The sequence below is a fragment of the Leptidea sinapis genome, chromosome 32, assembly GCF_905404315.1.
Source record: "Leptidea sinapis chromosome 32, ilLepSina1.1, whole genome shotgun sequence".
NCBI lineage: Eukaryota > Metazoa > Arthropoda > Insecta > Lepidoptera > Pieridae > Leptidea > Leptidea sinapis.
Window position 1 is genome coordinate 1,088,621 of NC_066296.1, and position 17,608 is coordinate 1,106,228.

At 34.2% G+C, this 17,608-nt stretch overlaps 1 protein-coding gene across 1 annotated transcript; it reads left to right on the plus strand.

Annotated features, from left to right (window-relative positions):
- The first annotated feature begins 977 nt into the window (after positions 1 to 977).
- Positions 978 to 16,781, plus strand: LOC126974344 (activin receptor type-2A-like). Its single transcript, XM_050821804.1, has 5 exons — positions 978 to 1,355; positions 2,168 to 3,060; positions 3,302 to 3,669; positions 5,023 to 5,173; positions 9,698 to 16,781. Exons 1-5 carry the CDS (start codon positions 1,310 to 1,312, stop codon positions 9,866 to 9,868), a joined length of 1,629 nt encoding a protein of 542 aa, XP_050677761.1. The 5' UTR covers positions 978 to 1,309; the 3' UTR covers positions 9,869 to 16,781.
- Positions 16,782 to 17,608: the final 827 nt, after the last annotated feature.

A 17,608-nucleotide genomic window follows, 5' to 3' on the forward strand; every position in this document is an offset into this window, starting at 1 on the left:
AACTTACAGTAGGTATGCTAGCATATAGAAAAAGTATGCTACGGAGAAGAAAATCTCAACGTAGATACAGCAAGATAGAAAATGAAATGAACTATATTGTTACTGTTACCAAGTTTGATTGATAAGTCGTGTGTTTTTAAGACATACAAGATATTAAAATTAAAATACGGTGAGTTATTTAATTTATTAAATATATATATATATATATAATTATATATATATATATTTATTATGTCTGAAGCTAAAGCCTAATATCAATGTCGTAAGATTAAAAAAGAAAGCGGCGGGAAACATGTCTTGTTTTTTCGTGCGTTTATTAATTTCTTCAAATTTGCTAAAATTGTTAAAAATGTCCATGTTATACCACTGTTTTATTTCCTTGCAATCGAAATGAAAGGCAGAGTTTATAGCTCGTCCACAAAAATATTTATCCGCGACATTTCTACCAGCCCTTACCTTTGGCTCGGGCTGCTTAAAGTTTCGGATAAAATCGTTCGTTTTGTGCACTCGTTGTAAAATCTACTATTATATTTCTTTTTTAAGTTATTAGTATACTTCAACATGAAAAGTGATTGAATTCTTTGGGACTTTAATTTCCACTTATAACAACTGAATGTATTATAAATCCATGTTTTATCTGTTTTTAAAATCCCGGCTGACCCGGATCCGTTCGTACTCATGCGCTTAACTGAACTTAAATTAAATAAATAAAAGATAAGTTTGTTAGCCCTACCCACGACGGGATAGTTTTACTTGCGCTATTTTTAAGTATCAGAACTCAAAAATGCTTCCATGTTTTATATGCCTTCACTGTATGCAAGTTATATTGCAGCAAAATAGGATGACTATATTTGGGGAAAAATTATATCCAATCTGGGGAAAATCACATTTACAATCTTGAGACCTAAACATCTCTTTTGACATGACAAGAGTCTTGTCTCCGTGCCATTAAATAAAAAAAACAGCTCTTGACTCTTCTCTTGTGTTGCTTTTGTAAATGTAATTTGTTCCTCATTGAGCAAAATCAAATCAATGTATTAAAAAAAACAAATTGAATCACAGCTATTATTCTATTTAAGTGAATCAGAACTCAGAAGATTTATTCCTAGAAATACGGGAGTGAATGCTTTGAATAGACGATATTATAGTGAGGGTTCGTGAATAAATGTTGTTTTCTTGATTTGCAATGAACAAACTCGAAAATATGAAGTTCGTAAATAGACTTGATGCCTGAACCGAGTATAAAAATAACATTGGGTTGTAGGACGGACGTCTCTACATAATACCCTAATTTAAACATACTTTTATCATGTCTTTGAAGAGTTTCTTCATTTTTATTGCAATTATTGTTTTGGGTAAGTGCTTAAATTTTTTATATGCAGTGTTACTTTTTGGGCTGTAAGAAGTTGAAAAGAATACTGCGGCTTCTAGCTACGTTTTAACCGTATATTTAAAAATACAAATAAGTTATTAATTAAATTAATATGAATAAATGATGCCAAATCTAAATAATAAAGTAATTATTGTATGATACTTCTTAGTATATCAAAGTTTATTTAAAGATTTATTAAAACTTGATATGTTTAGCTTACAAATAATATGAAGTCTTTACCTAGCCATTAAGACTAATTGAATGCGAATGTTTGCTTCCGAGATATAGCTTGTATATATGTATGTGTATTGTATTATATTAATCTTACTGTAGCATCCATGGACCAGCGTAAGTTGGCCTAGAGCCTATAATTTTTTTTAACTTTTATAACTTAAAGTCTCTGGGATGGGTATGTGTGGTACATTAACTGGAAGTAATCTTCTTGTATCTGTCATATCCCTAATAATTTGCACTGCCAAAACCATGATGTTTCAATAATTAAGATAAATGTAATACTACTATTAAAAGCTTGGATGTCTAAAGATGAAGGAATGTGTTAAAAGTACTTACAATTTTATGAGGATACCAAATGCTATTAAATTTAATCAAAAGCCATCAACCAACATTTTATTTAATTAATTTTTTAATAAAATTTATAAATATCATGAACAGATGGATGTGAAATGATAATTTGTATACAATAGCAGTGTCTTAGAGTGATAACTAATCACATTATCTTCATATCATTATATGATGATATGATATGTGAAATTTATTATAATTGTTTTATTTTAGGCATTGATGGTGCTTTACCAACTGATCATCAACTTCCACCCCGCCCGAAAGGAGGAGGGGTAACCACTCAGTTTTGTGAGTTCTACAACAACACACTCCCAGAGCCATGCGACAAAAGTAAAAATGATACATGTGTGCCAAATGTAGTAAAAGAAGAATGTCAAGCATTAGAGGTAGATAAAAGCAATCACTGCTTTACTCTGTGGCAGTATGATAATATAACAAATACTGCAATAGTCATGTTCAAAGGATGCTTCCTTGACACTGTTGCATGCAATGACAGAGCTTCAAACTGCCGTCTGCATAATATGAAATTACCTCTTCTTCATTGCTGTTGTGAGGGAGATATGTGCAATGAAAATTCAACATTCCCAGGCCTTGAAGCAAGTCTGTCTCAACAGACTGAAGCTCCAACTGATTTAGTTCCTGCTTCCCCATTGCCAACAAATAATGATGACACCAAAGCTGTGATAGCATATACCCTGACTCCATTGTTCCTACTGTTCATGATTCTAATTGCTTGCTATTTATTGTATAGAAAACGTAAGGGTAGTTCATTTGCCGAGTTAGCCAGTGCTGAGGCATCACTATCAAGACCACCCTCAGCCAGCACTGGGATGGAAAATGAAGGTGTTAGTTTACTGGAGCAGGTCACTTTGTGTGAGATAAGAGCTCGAGGAAGGTTTGGAGCTGTGTGGCGAGCTAAGTTTGGGCAAAAGGATGTTGCAGTGAAAGTTTTCCCGTTACAAGACAAGCAGTCTTGGGTAGCAGAGCAGGAGATATACAGACTACCTAGAATGGACCACCAGGACATATTACACTACATTGGTGTTGACAAAAAAGGTGACAACTTACAGGCTGAATATTGGCTCATCACAGAATATCATGAGAAGGTAATTAACTATGATATTTTCAATAATCATACAACTAACTAACTAACTTCAACAGATATGTTTGAAATGTTTAAGCAGAAAGCAATCATATATCGTGAACTTATAATGTCAAACTTATAACTAGTACAATCATAAGCTTTGTTGTAATTGTAATGTAATCTGAATAAAATAATATAATTTGTATTAATTTTTCTTATTATGATAGACCTAGAATATAATAATTAATTGTACTTTAAAACAGGGTTCACTTTGTGACTATCTGAAAGCTCACACATTGACCTGGCCGGAAGCATGGAAGATAGCCACTTGTGTTGCCAGAGGTCTCGCCCACTTGCATGAGGAAGGTGGTGGTAAACCAGCAATTGCACATCGGGACTTCAAATCCAAGAATGTTCTCCTAAAATCAGACATGAGTGCTTGTATTGCTGACTTTGGACTGGCTCTGATCTTCCGCTCTGGTCATGGATGTGGGGATACTCATGGGCAAGTTGGAACACGTCGGTACATGGCGCCTGAAGTGTTAGATGGTGCTATCAACTTCACAAAAGATGCATTCTTGAGGATTGATATGTATGCTTGTGCTTTGGTACTTTGGGAAATAGCATCAAGGTAGGTTCAACTCTTTTTATACAAATTTGATGCTACCAAATTATATGTGCTCTTCTTATATGACGTGACGTGGCGCCATCTACATGATCTGAGTTGATAACCTCAATAATTGTATGTGAGGAAATGTATGAAAATTTATGGACGATGTGGGAATCCTCCCGCGCCTCTCGAGATACCACCCAGCGCTCTTACGAACTAATTTAACCGGCCGCGTGACACATGACACGTAAATATTGGTCTCCTTTTTTAACTCTCCGGTATTTGGGTTTTAACTGTCGTATTTCTGGTTCTATTGTTGACAGAATATCCAACTTATATATGATTATTATTTCCTTACATCAACTTCGTTTATAGTGTTGAAAGATTTATTTGTACTTGTATTAATTGAAATAAATTATAATTGTAATAAGTATTCTGTACAATAATAGAATATAATTAAAAGAAAAGAACTTTTTCAAAACACGTTTTTATTACGTTCTTGTTACTAAAAATAGCATCCATCTAATCAAAGGCAGAATCTACATTCGACGCGGCTTGTTTGGTGTGCCTTAATTACTGAGTACCTGTAGCCAGGTCCTTCCAGGTCCATCATCAGATCCTGGTTACCATCTTGCACAAAAATAGTCGTCAAGACGAATCATACACGATTAGGTTTCATGATTTCTTAGCATTAGCCCGAAAGGTGTGATGCAATTGGAAAAAGCCATAATATATAAGTACCCCTCTGGGCAGGGCAGGGTGTACCGCGCTTCCTAAAATAATTTTACATTGTTCTGTGTGAGTTTTGAGTTCAATCAAAAAACTTCCATCATTGTAATAGACATGTTACTTCTCTTACCATAAGGAGAACGTCTTTTTAGTCTCGTTACTTTCTCACATAAAAGGAGTGGTTTAAACATGTTGACCAAAAGGCGCTGAAAGACATTTTCGCTGTACCCTTATTGAGGGCAACTGCCGGTGTTGAAATGCGCCAGGGCGCTAGATGTGCTAAAGCCAATCCTGCCCGTTTATTTAATTTTATTAGAGTAATGCTTACCAATGAGAGGCTCCTTTCCACAGGATACCGGCTAGATTATGGGTACCACAATGGCGTCTATTTCTGCTGTAAAGCAGTAATGTGTAAACATTATTGCGTTTCGGTCTGATGGGCGCCGCAGCTAGTGAAATTGATGGGCAAATGAGACTTAACATCTTGTCTCAAGGTGACGAGCGCTGTTGTAGTGCCGCTCAGAATATTTGGGTTTTTCAAGAACCCTGAGTGGCAAGGCGTATCAGTTACTATCAACTGAACGTCCTGCTCGTCTCGTCACTTATTTTCATAAAAAAATGCTCACACTTGTGTTTTGTTGGTAGATGTGAAGAGCGCGGTAACGACCCGACGGCCCAGTATCGTCTGCCGCTGGAGGACGAGGTGGGCTCCCACCCCGGCCTGGAGGAGATGCAGGAGACCGTAGTGCAGCGGAAGATGAGACCGCACATTCCGCCGCAGTGGAGGGACCACCGTGTTAGTATTTATTGCATACATTTCATGAGCCTGTTGCTTTTTAGGATAGCCAAATGGCAAAAAACGGAACCCTTAGATATAGATTCTTCATGTCTGTCTGTCTGTTCGTATGTCACAACCACTTTTTTCTGAAACTATAAGAACTATACTGTTGAAACTTGGTAAGTTGATGTATTTTGTGAAACGCATTGAGATTTTCACACAAAAAATATAAAAAAAAAATTGGAGGTTCTTGAAATTGAACTGAAATTAAAAAAAAAAAAAATTCATTAAACCCATATGTGTGAGGTGATGATATTGATGTTTCTAATATAATTTTTTTAACACTAGGTGACCCATACGGTCGTTTGTCCTTCTATTCCAAAGGCACAGCTGTTGGCCAAACATCAACTCATGTATACTCATGTACTTAGAGGAGTTATTCATATTAATACCACAAAATGCGAAATTCCACTCCCTGCACGTCTCACTAGATACATTTACCTAGCAAAGCGACTTTGTGAAATAGTAATGTGCCAGGTGCGGTATTTCTGAACTGAATCTCAATTGCCTAAAAAGTCTCTAAATATGACTAAGCACCTAATAATAATTTTGGATATTTCTAAAAAAAAAAGGCTTTCACTGATTAATTAGCTGTTTCTTATCTCTATTGAATCTATAAAATATATTTCTATTATTGTCATTAAACAGAAATTCAGATCTGCATAATGTTCGGTATTGTCGGTGTGTCTAAACAGTGTTGTGTTGTTTATTTTATTTACATGGTGAGACATATTAAATCTAACTATAATTAAGGCATTACTGATATTATGCTATCAATACGAAAATATAACCAATAAACATACCAAAACACAATTACTTATTTTTATTAATATATTGACAATGTATATTTCAGCTAAACATATATTGATAATTACAAAGTTACAGCAAGAAATTTAATAATTTAATGAAGCCAATAATTTGCTCTTTTACGATTACATTTATTTCCTTTAGCATAATATAGGACCTTCATCCAGACAGAAATAATTATTAAATGCAGAATTTGTGTCCGGCTATCATAATACTTTTTAATAATTCTGTTGTGTAATAATTTTACAAATATGTTACAAGTTTTATTTCTGTTAAATTTCGTAATATAAAAATAGCATAAAATACTTTTTAGAGAATGTAATTAATGAAAAAATTCAACGATACGTCACACTGAGCTTGCCAAACCGAATATCTTGACAAAAACGAAAGAATAGTTATATCAGAGTAATACTGCGTTTATTTGTCGCGAAATATTCTTGTATTATTCTCAATTTATACAGAATATAACTATACTTTGTACTTGCGGAATAAATATATAAGCAAGGCCGCACACCAGACATAAACTTGTGTTAAGCCACATTTAGTTCCTGTTTTACAAAACAAATATTTTTATAAATAACTGATTAATAATTATAAGAACATGTTATTATTGTCATTATAATGCATATTGTAGGGATCCATCATCCAACATTGATACGTAGAAGAAATAGTTTTCTAGTTAAGCTAGTTTTGACGAAGTTAAGGATTGAACAAGAACCGTCGACTACTACCTAAATGCTGCGCTCAGTAGGGAAGTTGGTGTACCTCTTCACCCTTGCTTTCAATAGCCGTCACCGTACCATGTGTTAGGTATACAAAATATCGCCAGCCGTACTAAAAGCATAGGCAGCTTGTGTTTTATAATGGTCTCCTAGATTTTGGCTAGCAAGTAAAGAAGCCTTTAGTTTGTTGGTTTCGAGCTGGCACCTTTTTTAGAGATCGGATGGACAATGGCTGACTTCCATATTTCTGTGACTATGCCTTTTAAGTACGAGTGCTATGATATACGTGTTAAAATCGCACAGGTCTAAGAAGACCAGACGCAACACACAACGTGCAACTATTTATATTCAAATTTTACTTACTAGATACAAATAATATAGTTAATGAAAAAAATCCCTATCCTAAACTTTGGTTTCGTTTGTAAAGTCATTTCTATTTTACTTGGTACTTCTACGACATATTATGTGTTTACAATACTTAATAACGTTTGTTATTAAGTATTTTTTCCTGCACATGTATATAGAAATTAAATGCAAACAGGCATAACAGATACACAGATGTATTAGAGAGCAGTTTGTGACAATCTCATTATTTTTAGGCCCACGTGGGTACAAAATGAACGGCCATATTGAATTTCACGCAAAAACTTACATTAACAACATAACATTTTTTCCTCATTATAATCACACCACAAATCGTATCTATATCGTCTGACGATGATTTCCAATTGGTGGATTACACAATAGCACTGTTTTACTTGAAAGCGATATATATGTTATATATATAATATATATATATATATATATAAAACATTGCTGGCGTGAAGCGTATTACTTTGGTGTGCGGCCTGTCTTATAGAACGAATTCGAAAAGTGAAGTATCAATACGTCAAACTTACAATATACACAGAGCAGGCAAAGATAAATTTTTTGTGTCTTCTCTTTGGTTGCGCTGTTGCCGAACCGTACATTTTGACATGATTTTCACCGTATTTTGACAGAAGAGAGAAGGCAATATTTGGTTTAATTGTCAACAACTTTCTTGTTCTATTTTCATATTACACCAAGTATAACCATAATCAGTATAACGATGGAATCTATAATTGTTATAACACATTTTTATTTGTAAGGCCGTTAGTGTTTTTAAGTTAGTTTAGTTAGTTCTCATTAGCTCAACCCTTTACAAAGTAGCGGTAGATTCAATAAGAAAAAATATTTTTTTCTGACATTCATAAGTGTTATTTCCGTGACCTACATGAACAAAGTGATTTTCAATTTGAATTAAATAAGTTTTTATTTAATATAACATAGCCTATGTCACCCGGGAATAGTGTAGCTTCTCAACAGTGAAATTTATCAAATCAGTTCAGTAGTTTCGGAGCCTATGCAACGCAAACAAACAAACAATCAAATCTTTCCTCTTTATAATATAAGTATAGATGATTAGTGATACATACATACATATAGTGTATACAAATATAATAGAATGATCTACAAAAATATCGATTGTTGGTCCATCTAAAACAATATTCGAGATACCGTTTCCTTATTGTAAAAATAGGTATTATTTGACAAAAATATATTGCGTGTGTAAGCGGAATACAGCTACTAAAAGATAAAACTGTACACTTAAAGCTATTTAAAATGTTGCCAGCATGACCCAGTTCGTAGGTGATCCAATATCAATTTAGCTACGAAACAGTGCTACAAGTTCACCGCTCAAATATTTATACACTATTCTCGGCTTCTCTGACACGGATTGATATAATATTGTATCCGGGATATTTGCAGTACAGTGGCTATTTCCGAAATAAATATGATTGATCGACCGGTTACTGTCTGAAGTCGGTAAAGGGTTTTGTGAATATACCATAGGGAGAACGGAAATTTACATTTTTTTTATGATAATAAGGGATGTTCAGCTGATGGTAATTGATACGCCCTACCCATTTCAATGCAGTACCGCTCAGGACTCTTGAAAAACACAAAAATTCTGAACAGCACTACAATTGCGCACGTCACTTTGAGATATAAGATTTTAAGTCTCATTTGCCCAGTAATTTCACCAGCTACGGCGCCCTTCAGACCGAAATACAGTAATGCTTACACATAACTGCGTCACGGCAGAAATAGGCGCCGTTGCGGTACACATAATCTAGCCGGCTTCCTGTATAAAGGAGCTTCCCACTGATATGTATGACGTGAATCAGGGTTTGCTCGTTTGCTGGAGCCACAAATTTTGTTGTGACTTCTCCACAGGGTCGGTTTCGCTCGTGAGATGACAATTGCCTTACCAACCCAAACCCGTAAAGCCCAATGACCCTTGTGACTTCCGGTTGCCGCTGGGGCGATTATACCCTTAGAAAGAAAATATTCCTTTTATGCAGTCGGAAACTATCTCATAGAATAAGTTAGGATGATTCATACGCAAGTGTGTGAGTCGGTACCACTGACCTGTATAAATACCACTGGACAGGCTGTTTCATATGTTTGACAGCAAGTGTTTGGTGCCTATTTGAAGCCCCGACTCGCGAGCGTCCAGAGAACTAATTTTGATCTATAATACAAATGGCTGCAAAGGCACGTACAATACTCTGAAGTATTTTTACATTTTGAACTTATTTCGTTCGTTTTCCATGCTATTTATACTTCAGGAATCAACGTAATAAAATATTTTTTTTGGTAAATAGTTTCCCACCATCAATTAATGTTTGCTGAGGTTGTCATCACTAGTTTTAGTACCGCAGACTCTCGCTACATGGCTAACAGCGCCAAAATGGCGAATACCAAACAGGCACAAAAGCACTTTGACAGACGCCAGTCCAGTGGTATAAAATAGTAGAAGGTCAGTGGTCGGTACACTGAGAACATAAATCGGTATTACGAATGCGAGACAACAGATGTCGCAGTAGTCACAGATTTACACGTACCAATGTGAATGTGTTTGTTTCAGGGTTTAAGCGTGCTGTGTGATACCATGGAGGAGTGCTGGGATCACGACGCCGAAGCGCGTCTCTCCGCTTCATGCGTGCTCGAGCGAATCGTAACCTATCGTCCATCTCAACCCCACTCGGCACCGGACACAACGCCCCTTCTCATTCACGAGCTCAACGAGACGTGCTGACCCCTCACCGTACACGATCTGCCGTTGATACAGTTCTGATTGTGAGTGATTTCAAATGAGACTTTAAAATTTTAGCAATAACGTTTAATTTACATTTTTAAAAATGTATTGGACCTCTCACTTCCACTCGCCGAAAAACCCTTTTAACATACGAGATAGAAAACGTCGAAATGACACTTCGTTCCGTCGCGTCGTGCGAATAGTTTTAAATTCGGCGTTTGAATTCGAGACTACTAACAGAGTTACAATGGCCATTTTTTTAACTGTCAAACTTTTTCCTCGCACTCATCTGGAGCCATAAAATGAAGTATATAGACACTAATTGTACAAAGTAGAAACAAGACATTATTTTTTCTGAGAATTAGATGCAATATGCGTACTATAAATAAATTATTATACTTCTCACTAGCACATTACCGAAGACATTGCCCCTTGCAATTGTATAGCAATCGAAAGTTACAGATTACATTGTAAGGGGTAGTTTTAGTTATTACTAGTCTGATATAGTTAATGTGCCATATTATGTGGAACTATTTTTTTAAAGTTTTATTCATGTATTTTAATAATATAATTGTGTTTATTATTTGCAATTAAATTATTTTAAAATGACATATCGAACTTGAACAATTGCAGGACTTATAATTTTATTTATTGACAATATTTGAGTCTAAAATTCACTAAACTGTTTTTTTTTAATTATTGTAATTACTTGTTTTTGTATAAACAGTAAGAAAAGTAAACTATTTTGATTGAAATAGATCGCAATAAGTATATAGTAAAAATGTCAGTAATTAAGAGATGAATTTTCAATTTTCATAAATTATGGAATGTTATCACCTTGCCTCCTTACCAAAGGAAACATACATTCATCATTGTATGATAATATACACTAACGCACCTATAACTACAACCAACCAACACGTGTTTCACAATCAAACAGCCTCGTTGCTCTTTCAATAAAAATCATGAAAAATGATTGTTGAATGATAACGAAGGACCTTGGGAAAGAATTGCTTGTGTGCACGTGTATATTTTTGGCATTATGTGTGTTTTTTCCTTTTGGAGATAGGATTTTATCTACAATATATTACTATACATTTTGGAACGGGCTATTTTTTATAAATTAATTTATAAACCTATTTTGACTTTTGAGTTGCAGTTCATATTATTTTAGGTGACATGCCGAAAGAGTATACTCATATTGTTATATAAAGATTATAAATTGGATTTTATCGAAAACTTATTAGTAATTTGTATGTTATTCTGTCCAACGTTAGATTTTAGTTCGTTTAAGCTTTTATAGTTAAATATATTTTGCTACTGGTTCAATATATTAGAAACATTTAATTTAAGTATGAATGTAGTTTATTTTGATGATTTTATAAAATTTATTTTAATACGGGATTTAACTTTTTTGGGAATGTAAGCAGAGGTTAAGAGCTTTTTAGATATGTTCAGTTTAAAAAAAACATATAATTTAAAAGAGAAATATAATCATAGTAAAATGTAAGATATTTAATTTAAAAGACTGTTAATTTTATTGGTTTTCAGCAGGAAACAGATAACTATAGGGAATCAGTTATTGTCAGTTATAAAGCCGTTGTAAAATGGCTTAAATGAATTTCCAATCATATGTTTTTAATGAAATTTCTACAAAAATGTCATAAATCTGCAACTTTGATGTGAAGATTGTCTGTTCGAGAAAAAAACATAATTGTAAAATGTCGCGGGTTTATGTATATTTGCGATATTGTGCGTATCTCGTTTATTGTTGTTAGGCATCTTGAAGCGTTTATAATCTAGGTGGTGTTTTTATGTGTGTGAATGATATACAAAAGTGTTTTGCTTGTGTTTCAGCAGCTTGTTATTGATTCATGTTTTAAGCAATATTTTATTAACTAGTGTCTTTGCATTTGTGCCTTTTGCGTTTGTTATCAAATGTTTATAATAGTTGACGTTTTACGATTAGAATAATTTACGGTTTCACATTATTTTTGCAGTTCCTAACTGAAGTACTCTGTGTTAACATAAGGTGTGCTTTTACTGAGAGTACCTACAAGACAATTTTTAATATTACCTTGGATAAATCTAATAATCTTATAAATATATATCAACTTAAGGTTGTGTTAATACGACTAAAAGATTTATAAGAATTATTGAATATACTTATAGGAACGTACCTATAAAAAAAAAATATTATACCTACGTAGAGCATGCCTAAAATGGCATGGCTAGATTAATTGGCTTAGAAACGACGGTGGCTGAATTTTTTTAACGGTTATTTTTACTTACTTTTTGTTCTCGCCTACTTTTAAAACAAAAAAACATATTCACAGTTGAAATATGTAATGCATGATAATTTAACACTGGCTGGGTTATATGATTAATAGATTTATCGTAAGATAAAAACATTTTGTTTATTGAAAAAAATCATACAATTCACTAGTTGTTTTACAATAAATTCAATGTGACCCGTTTGGAGATATCAGACTGAACAATGCCTAGTATCTGATATGTGATGTGTATAACTTTCCAAAAACAATAAGCAATTATTGAAGAATTCACGGAGCAATAGTTTCATTGATTGACATAAAAACATACAGCATCTGTACGCCGAACTTCAAGAAAAACTTGTAAATAACCGAATTATAAAGTTTTTCACTTCAGTCCTACAACAACTATAACATAATATAATATATAGTTTTGTAACTAAATATATAATTAATTAAATTCATCATATCGAACATAGATATATATTGTGTTCGACGCATAAAGTTCTTATTTCTTTAATAAGTACGTACTAATTATTGGCTCATAACTTACCCACTAATGTGTCATAAATATTTGTGATCTTTTTGCGAGATCAAATAAGAGAAAGTGAGTAACGAGAAACAAATAAACAAACATACAAATTAACCACATTTGATACATTAAATCATACAGACATGTTTAATTTCATTCAAGAAGAAAGTTGAAGCGATAAAATTGGAAAAGTGTCAAACATTTGTTTGATAGCTTTTTATCGCTTCGATTCCATTGAAAGTCTGTTAAATCGCTGGTGACAAAGCAGTTGATAAAATCGAACCGTATGAAGCCGTCCTACATCTTCTATCGAGATTCTACTATTGGTACAACAACTTCCAACCAATAGTACTCTGTCGATACTAATATTAATAGTTGTACTTCTAAACTATAACATTTTTTTTATATTTACACTCAAATTATCAAAACCCCAATTTAGACATACTCTAACATACATATAAACATCATGACTCGGAAACAAACTTTTGTATTCTTTATATAAATGTGTGCACTACTAGTGATTCGAACCCATAAGAGGTTATAGGGTTACCAAGTATAAAGTTACGCGGTTGTACAATTATTACCAGTGGGAGACTCCTTTGCACAGGATGCCGGCTAGATTATGGGTACCACAACGGCGCCTATTTCTGCCGTGAAGCAGTAATGTGTAAGCATTACTGTGTTTTGGTCTGAAGGGCGCCGTAGCTAGTGAAATTACTGGGCAAATGAGACTTAACATCTTGTCTCAAGGTGACGAGCGCAGTTGTAGTACCGCTCAGAATTTTTGGTGGTTTTAAGAATCCTGAGCGGCACTGCATCGTAATGGGCAGGGCGTATCAATTACCATGAGCTGAACGTCCTGCTCGTCTTGCCCCTTATTTATAAAAAAAAAAATATTATTGTTCTAGTAATTGTTACTGATGCTAGCATAAAATAATAATTGAAAGAAATCTTTGCAGCTGGCCCGGAGTTGAATAACAATAATTTACTTTTAATGTATCATAAACACATCAAACTATGTCTCAATGTAACTGGAAGTTCGATAAACATCTAAGGTTTGTAAAATATCACTGGATTCCACAATTGGTATCCATAGCCAAGAGCATATCACCTATGTATAGACTAATAAATTGCCAAATGTAAATATAGTGTAGTATTAGAATTATGTTGAAAAGTATTAAGTTATGGACGCGGTAGGATATCATTGTTTATGGTAAGGAAAGTAAAAATAATGTAAGCGTTTGACAACCCTATTGTAATGTGCTACGCATGAAAATATATCGCGTTAAAGTAATATAATATGTTGAAAAATATACTTATTATGCATACGACAGTAATAAGTTTTAAATTAAATTTCTGAGGTGAAATATATACTTTCGGAAAGGTTTTCTTCTAATTTTACTTTACAAATACTAGGTACGTGAACAGCCACGCCTGGAGATGAAGATTCAAAAATTGCATTTGACTCCACTCTCACTTTGTGTTAAATGCTATCACAGCAATTCAAATTTCTTTGCACTTTCTTTTCACTGCATTATTATCAAAATAATGTATATTTTTATTAATGACAGGTCCGAAATTGAAATGTATATAATTTCTTTAATTGCAACAGTATTAATTCCATCTTGTTCATTATACATTACTGTTCTATCTCCCAAGTAATTTTGTTTTCTTTTTAAATCCATTCCGTTTTGCAATTTAATATCAATCTCTCAAAATTGCAGAAAGTTATCAGAATTTTAATATTACAAAAATATGTACCAAATTTGAAATTAAATAAAGCTACACGCAACGAAACATTTTAGATGTTTTTTGGTTATTAATGTTTGATAACGTGTTTTGGTTTGAGCTGATGACTTCGTTAGCAATACTCATAATAAAAAAATATGGCCGGTTTTTGTTTTATTCTAACAATTGTCATATTTGTATGTGGAGCACATTATTATACTCAGGGTTGCGTTATTTATAATCATGTCATAATATCGTGGCCTACATAGCCATAGTTAAATATAAATTAAGACAAATTGTAAATTAGCTGTATATTTTATGCTAGGACAATGTCGGAATAGCCATAGACTAGGACTTCTTTTCTATCCTTTGCTTTTTGTTCGTGAAGTGACGCTTAACGATTGATTTTGGCGGTCTAAAAATCCACCCCTTTTAAATAACACAAGTTCTTGTTTGAAACTTTCAAGATACTATTTCGTACCTTTACGTTGTCTAACCAATAATAGTTTAGTAGAAAGTACATACATTTACATACAGGTCAACAACATAATAAGCGCGTGCACAAGTACGTACCAGTTGAAAAACTCGTCAAGGAAAGAAAATATGAAAAAAAGTAGCGGTACAATTTTAAAGTAATTTTGCAAGGGGGTCTGAGATATCAGTTAATTTTGGAAATGGGGTGTCGTGTCCAAAATAGTTTGGGAATCTCTGTATTAAATTATTAATGAAACAAAATTATCAGGTTACTAAACTACTAATCTCACGGGCACGCAACAGATATTTTGTCCATCCTGGTGGGGGATCGTTAACGGTTCCTAGCCAACTTACTCCATGACTCCAATGGGCGACGTAACAAGCACATTGTATCTCCTCTTCTTCGACCCGCGGCAAAAGTTTGACATCTGACTGGCGGCACTGTTGAACATTGCGTAGAATGAGCCCTTCTATACGGCATTGCTCTATACCTTGGATCTTTCAGGACTTGCGTAGAGTTCCAGATCTATCAGAGATATCGGTCTTGAGGTCACGGTGGAGATGCGTAGAAACGTGGATTTTCTCTTGAGGCCGATAAAATGCAGTTCATATTTTCTTTAAAATGCAAGTGTAAGTATAGGTATGTGCAGTTTTTAACTGGCTAACAGTGGCAATTACATTTTATTAATAGTGGGGGAAACGGGCAAGAGGCTCACGGGATTGGGAGTGGTAAGGCCGCCCATGAACATCCGCAACAACAGGGGTCAAGAGATGCGTTGCCGGCCTTTAAGATGGGAGTCTGCTCATCAACCGTCTCAAAAAAGTCTTAGTATCGACGCGTCGATACTGAGAATTTTTTGGTTCTTAGACATCATGAAATGATAAAGTTTGAAACAGGACACCTTTCTGTTGTTATGCCTTCTAATCGGTTAAGTCGAGTTCGTAAGTCTTTTATTGGGCGATGTATATGCTTCTACAATATGATCCTGGGATCATATTTTCTGGAAAATGTACAAAAAAATGTGTTACGAAATTTAAAAGAATGGTTAAAAAACGTTTATGTGGGAAAGGTTACTATAGCATAAACGATTTTAGGCTCACCCTCAGGCTCTTTAATTATAGTGTTTATTGTAGGATATTAGATTGTTATCCATATTTTTAATTTTAAAAAAAAGCTCGCTGAGCTTCATGCGCTCGTTCTCAGGTCTCTGTTTTTGACGTTTAATAAGTGGTTTTGAATAAAAATATTTGAATTTGTGTAAGAAGAAAGCCAAAACAAAATCAGTCCTATAAATATATCGTATAAAAGTTATAATTACGTACGTAGTAGACATATTGGGAGTTATCGTTTAGCGTTACTTCTCTGTCAAAAAGACAAAATGATCTATGTCAACTTGTCCACAACTTGGGTGTAAAATATTTCGTCTTAGAATAGGCTAACGTTAGTGTGAGTACAGACCTGACTGACATCTGTAGTATTAATAATGGCAGTAATCATTTATTTTAGGATTAATAGATGGCGTTATCAAATCATAAGATGCATTCTCATTATTAATTTTAATGTTTTCAATCGCAAAACAAGAAACCTTTTCCATATTTGTATACTATTTAAACATTTTACTCTTCTTCACATAAGCGCCTCCACTGAAAGTCGGACATATTATTTAATAAAAATTTTGAACTCTTGTCTTTCTTTAGTTACAAATTCTCTACGTAATTTATTGTTACGACGATCATAATCAAATGAATTCATATCATTTTTATATCATGGATGACTTCATCAGGTCTGTCCTAACTTTAACATTGAGTAGGTAGTCTTTTGACTTCATAATAATGTTTATCATTTTATTTTTGACTAACTAATGTGAATGTCTGTTGAATATTGATGTATTAAATATATTTTATACAATTTTTGTTTTATTTTGATAAAATGTAATTATATCATTTACATCGGTGTATAAATCAAAGCTCTGTTATACTGTCGGGAATCCTCTATAAAAGATTCTGAAACAGTTAGCTTACTGCTAACATTAAAAAGGCCAGTCTACTAGGACTATTATAACCATAATATCATCCAAAGGAGTGTTCACGGATGATATAGTATTGTACTGGATTTCATTACAACACTCGTTTGGATGATGTAATGGTTACTAGGACATTGGTTTTTATATATATAAATATATATATGACAGGACAAAACGGGCAAGAGGCTCAAGGGATGGGGAGAGGTGAGGCAACCGCCCATGGACATCCGCAACAACAGGTGTGTCAAGAAATGCGGTGCCGGCCTTTAAGGTGGGAGTATACTTTTTTCTTGAAGGTCCCTAAGTCACATCTGTTCGGGAAAACCGCAGCCGGTAATTGAATCCACAAGGTGCCTGTGCGAGGCAAGAAATTTCTAGCAAAACAGGCGGTTGTGGAATGCCATACGTCAACGTGATGCGGGTGGTACTTTGCACGTAATGTCCGGTGGTGGAATTCGGCCGCTTGAATCGACCCAAACAGCTCCACTGAGCAGTCCCCGTGATAAATGCGGTAGAACTATAGATGCAGACAGAACCCATATCTCTACGCAATGCCAAAGAATGAAGCAGATCGGAGATGACTTGATCGTTGATGATTCGAGCCGCTCTTCGTTGTATGCGGTCAAATGGAAGAAGCTGGTAAGTACTGGGGAGCACCCGCCCAGAGCTGAGAACAGTACTCCATGTGAGGCCGAATTTGCGCCTTATATAG

Bases quoted from the DNA above. Each gene is read 5' to 3' on its own strand.
- LOC126974344 (XM_050821804.1), top strand. From the start codon at position 1,310: ATGTCTTTGAAGAGTTTCTTCATTTTTATTGCAATTATTGTTTTGG. The intron at 3,061-3,301 runs GTAATTAACTAT...ACTTTAAAACAG, and splicing joins TCACAGAATATCATGAGAAG to GGTTCACTTTGTGACTATCT. The intron at 5,174-9,697 runs GTTAGTATTTAT...TGTTTGTTTCAG, and splicing joins CGCAGTGGAGGGACCACCGT to GGTTTAAGCGTGCTGTGTGA.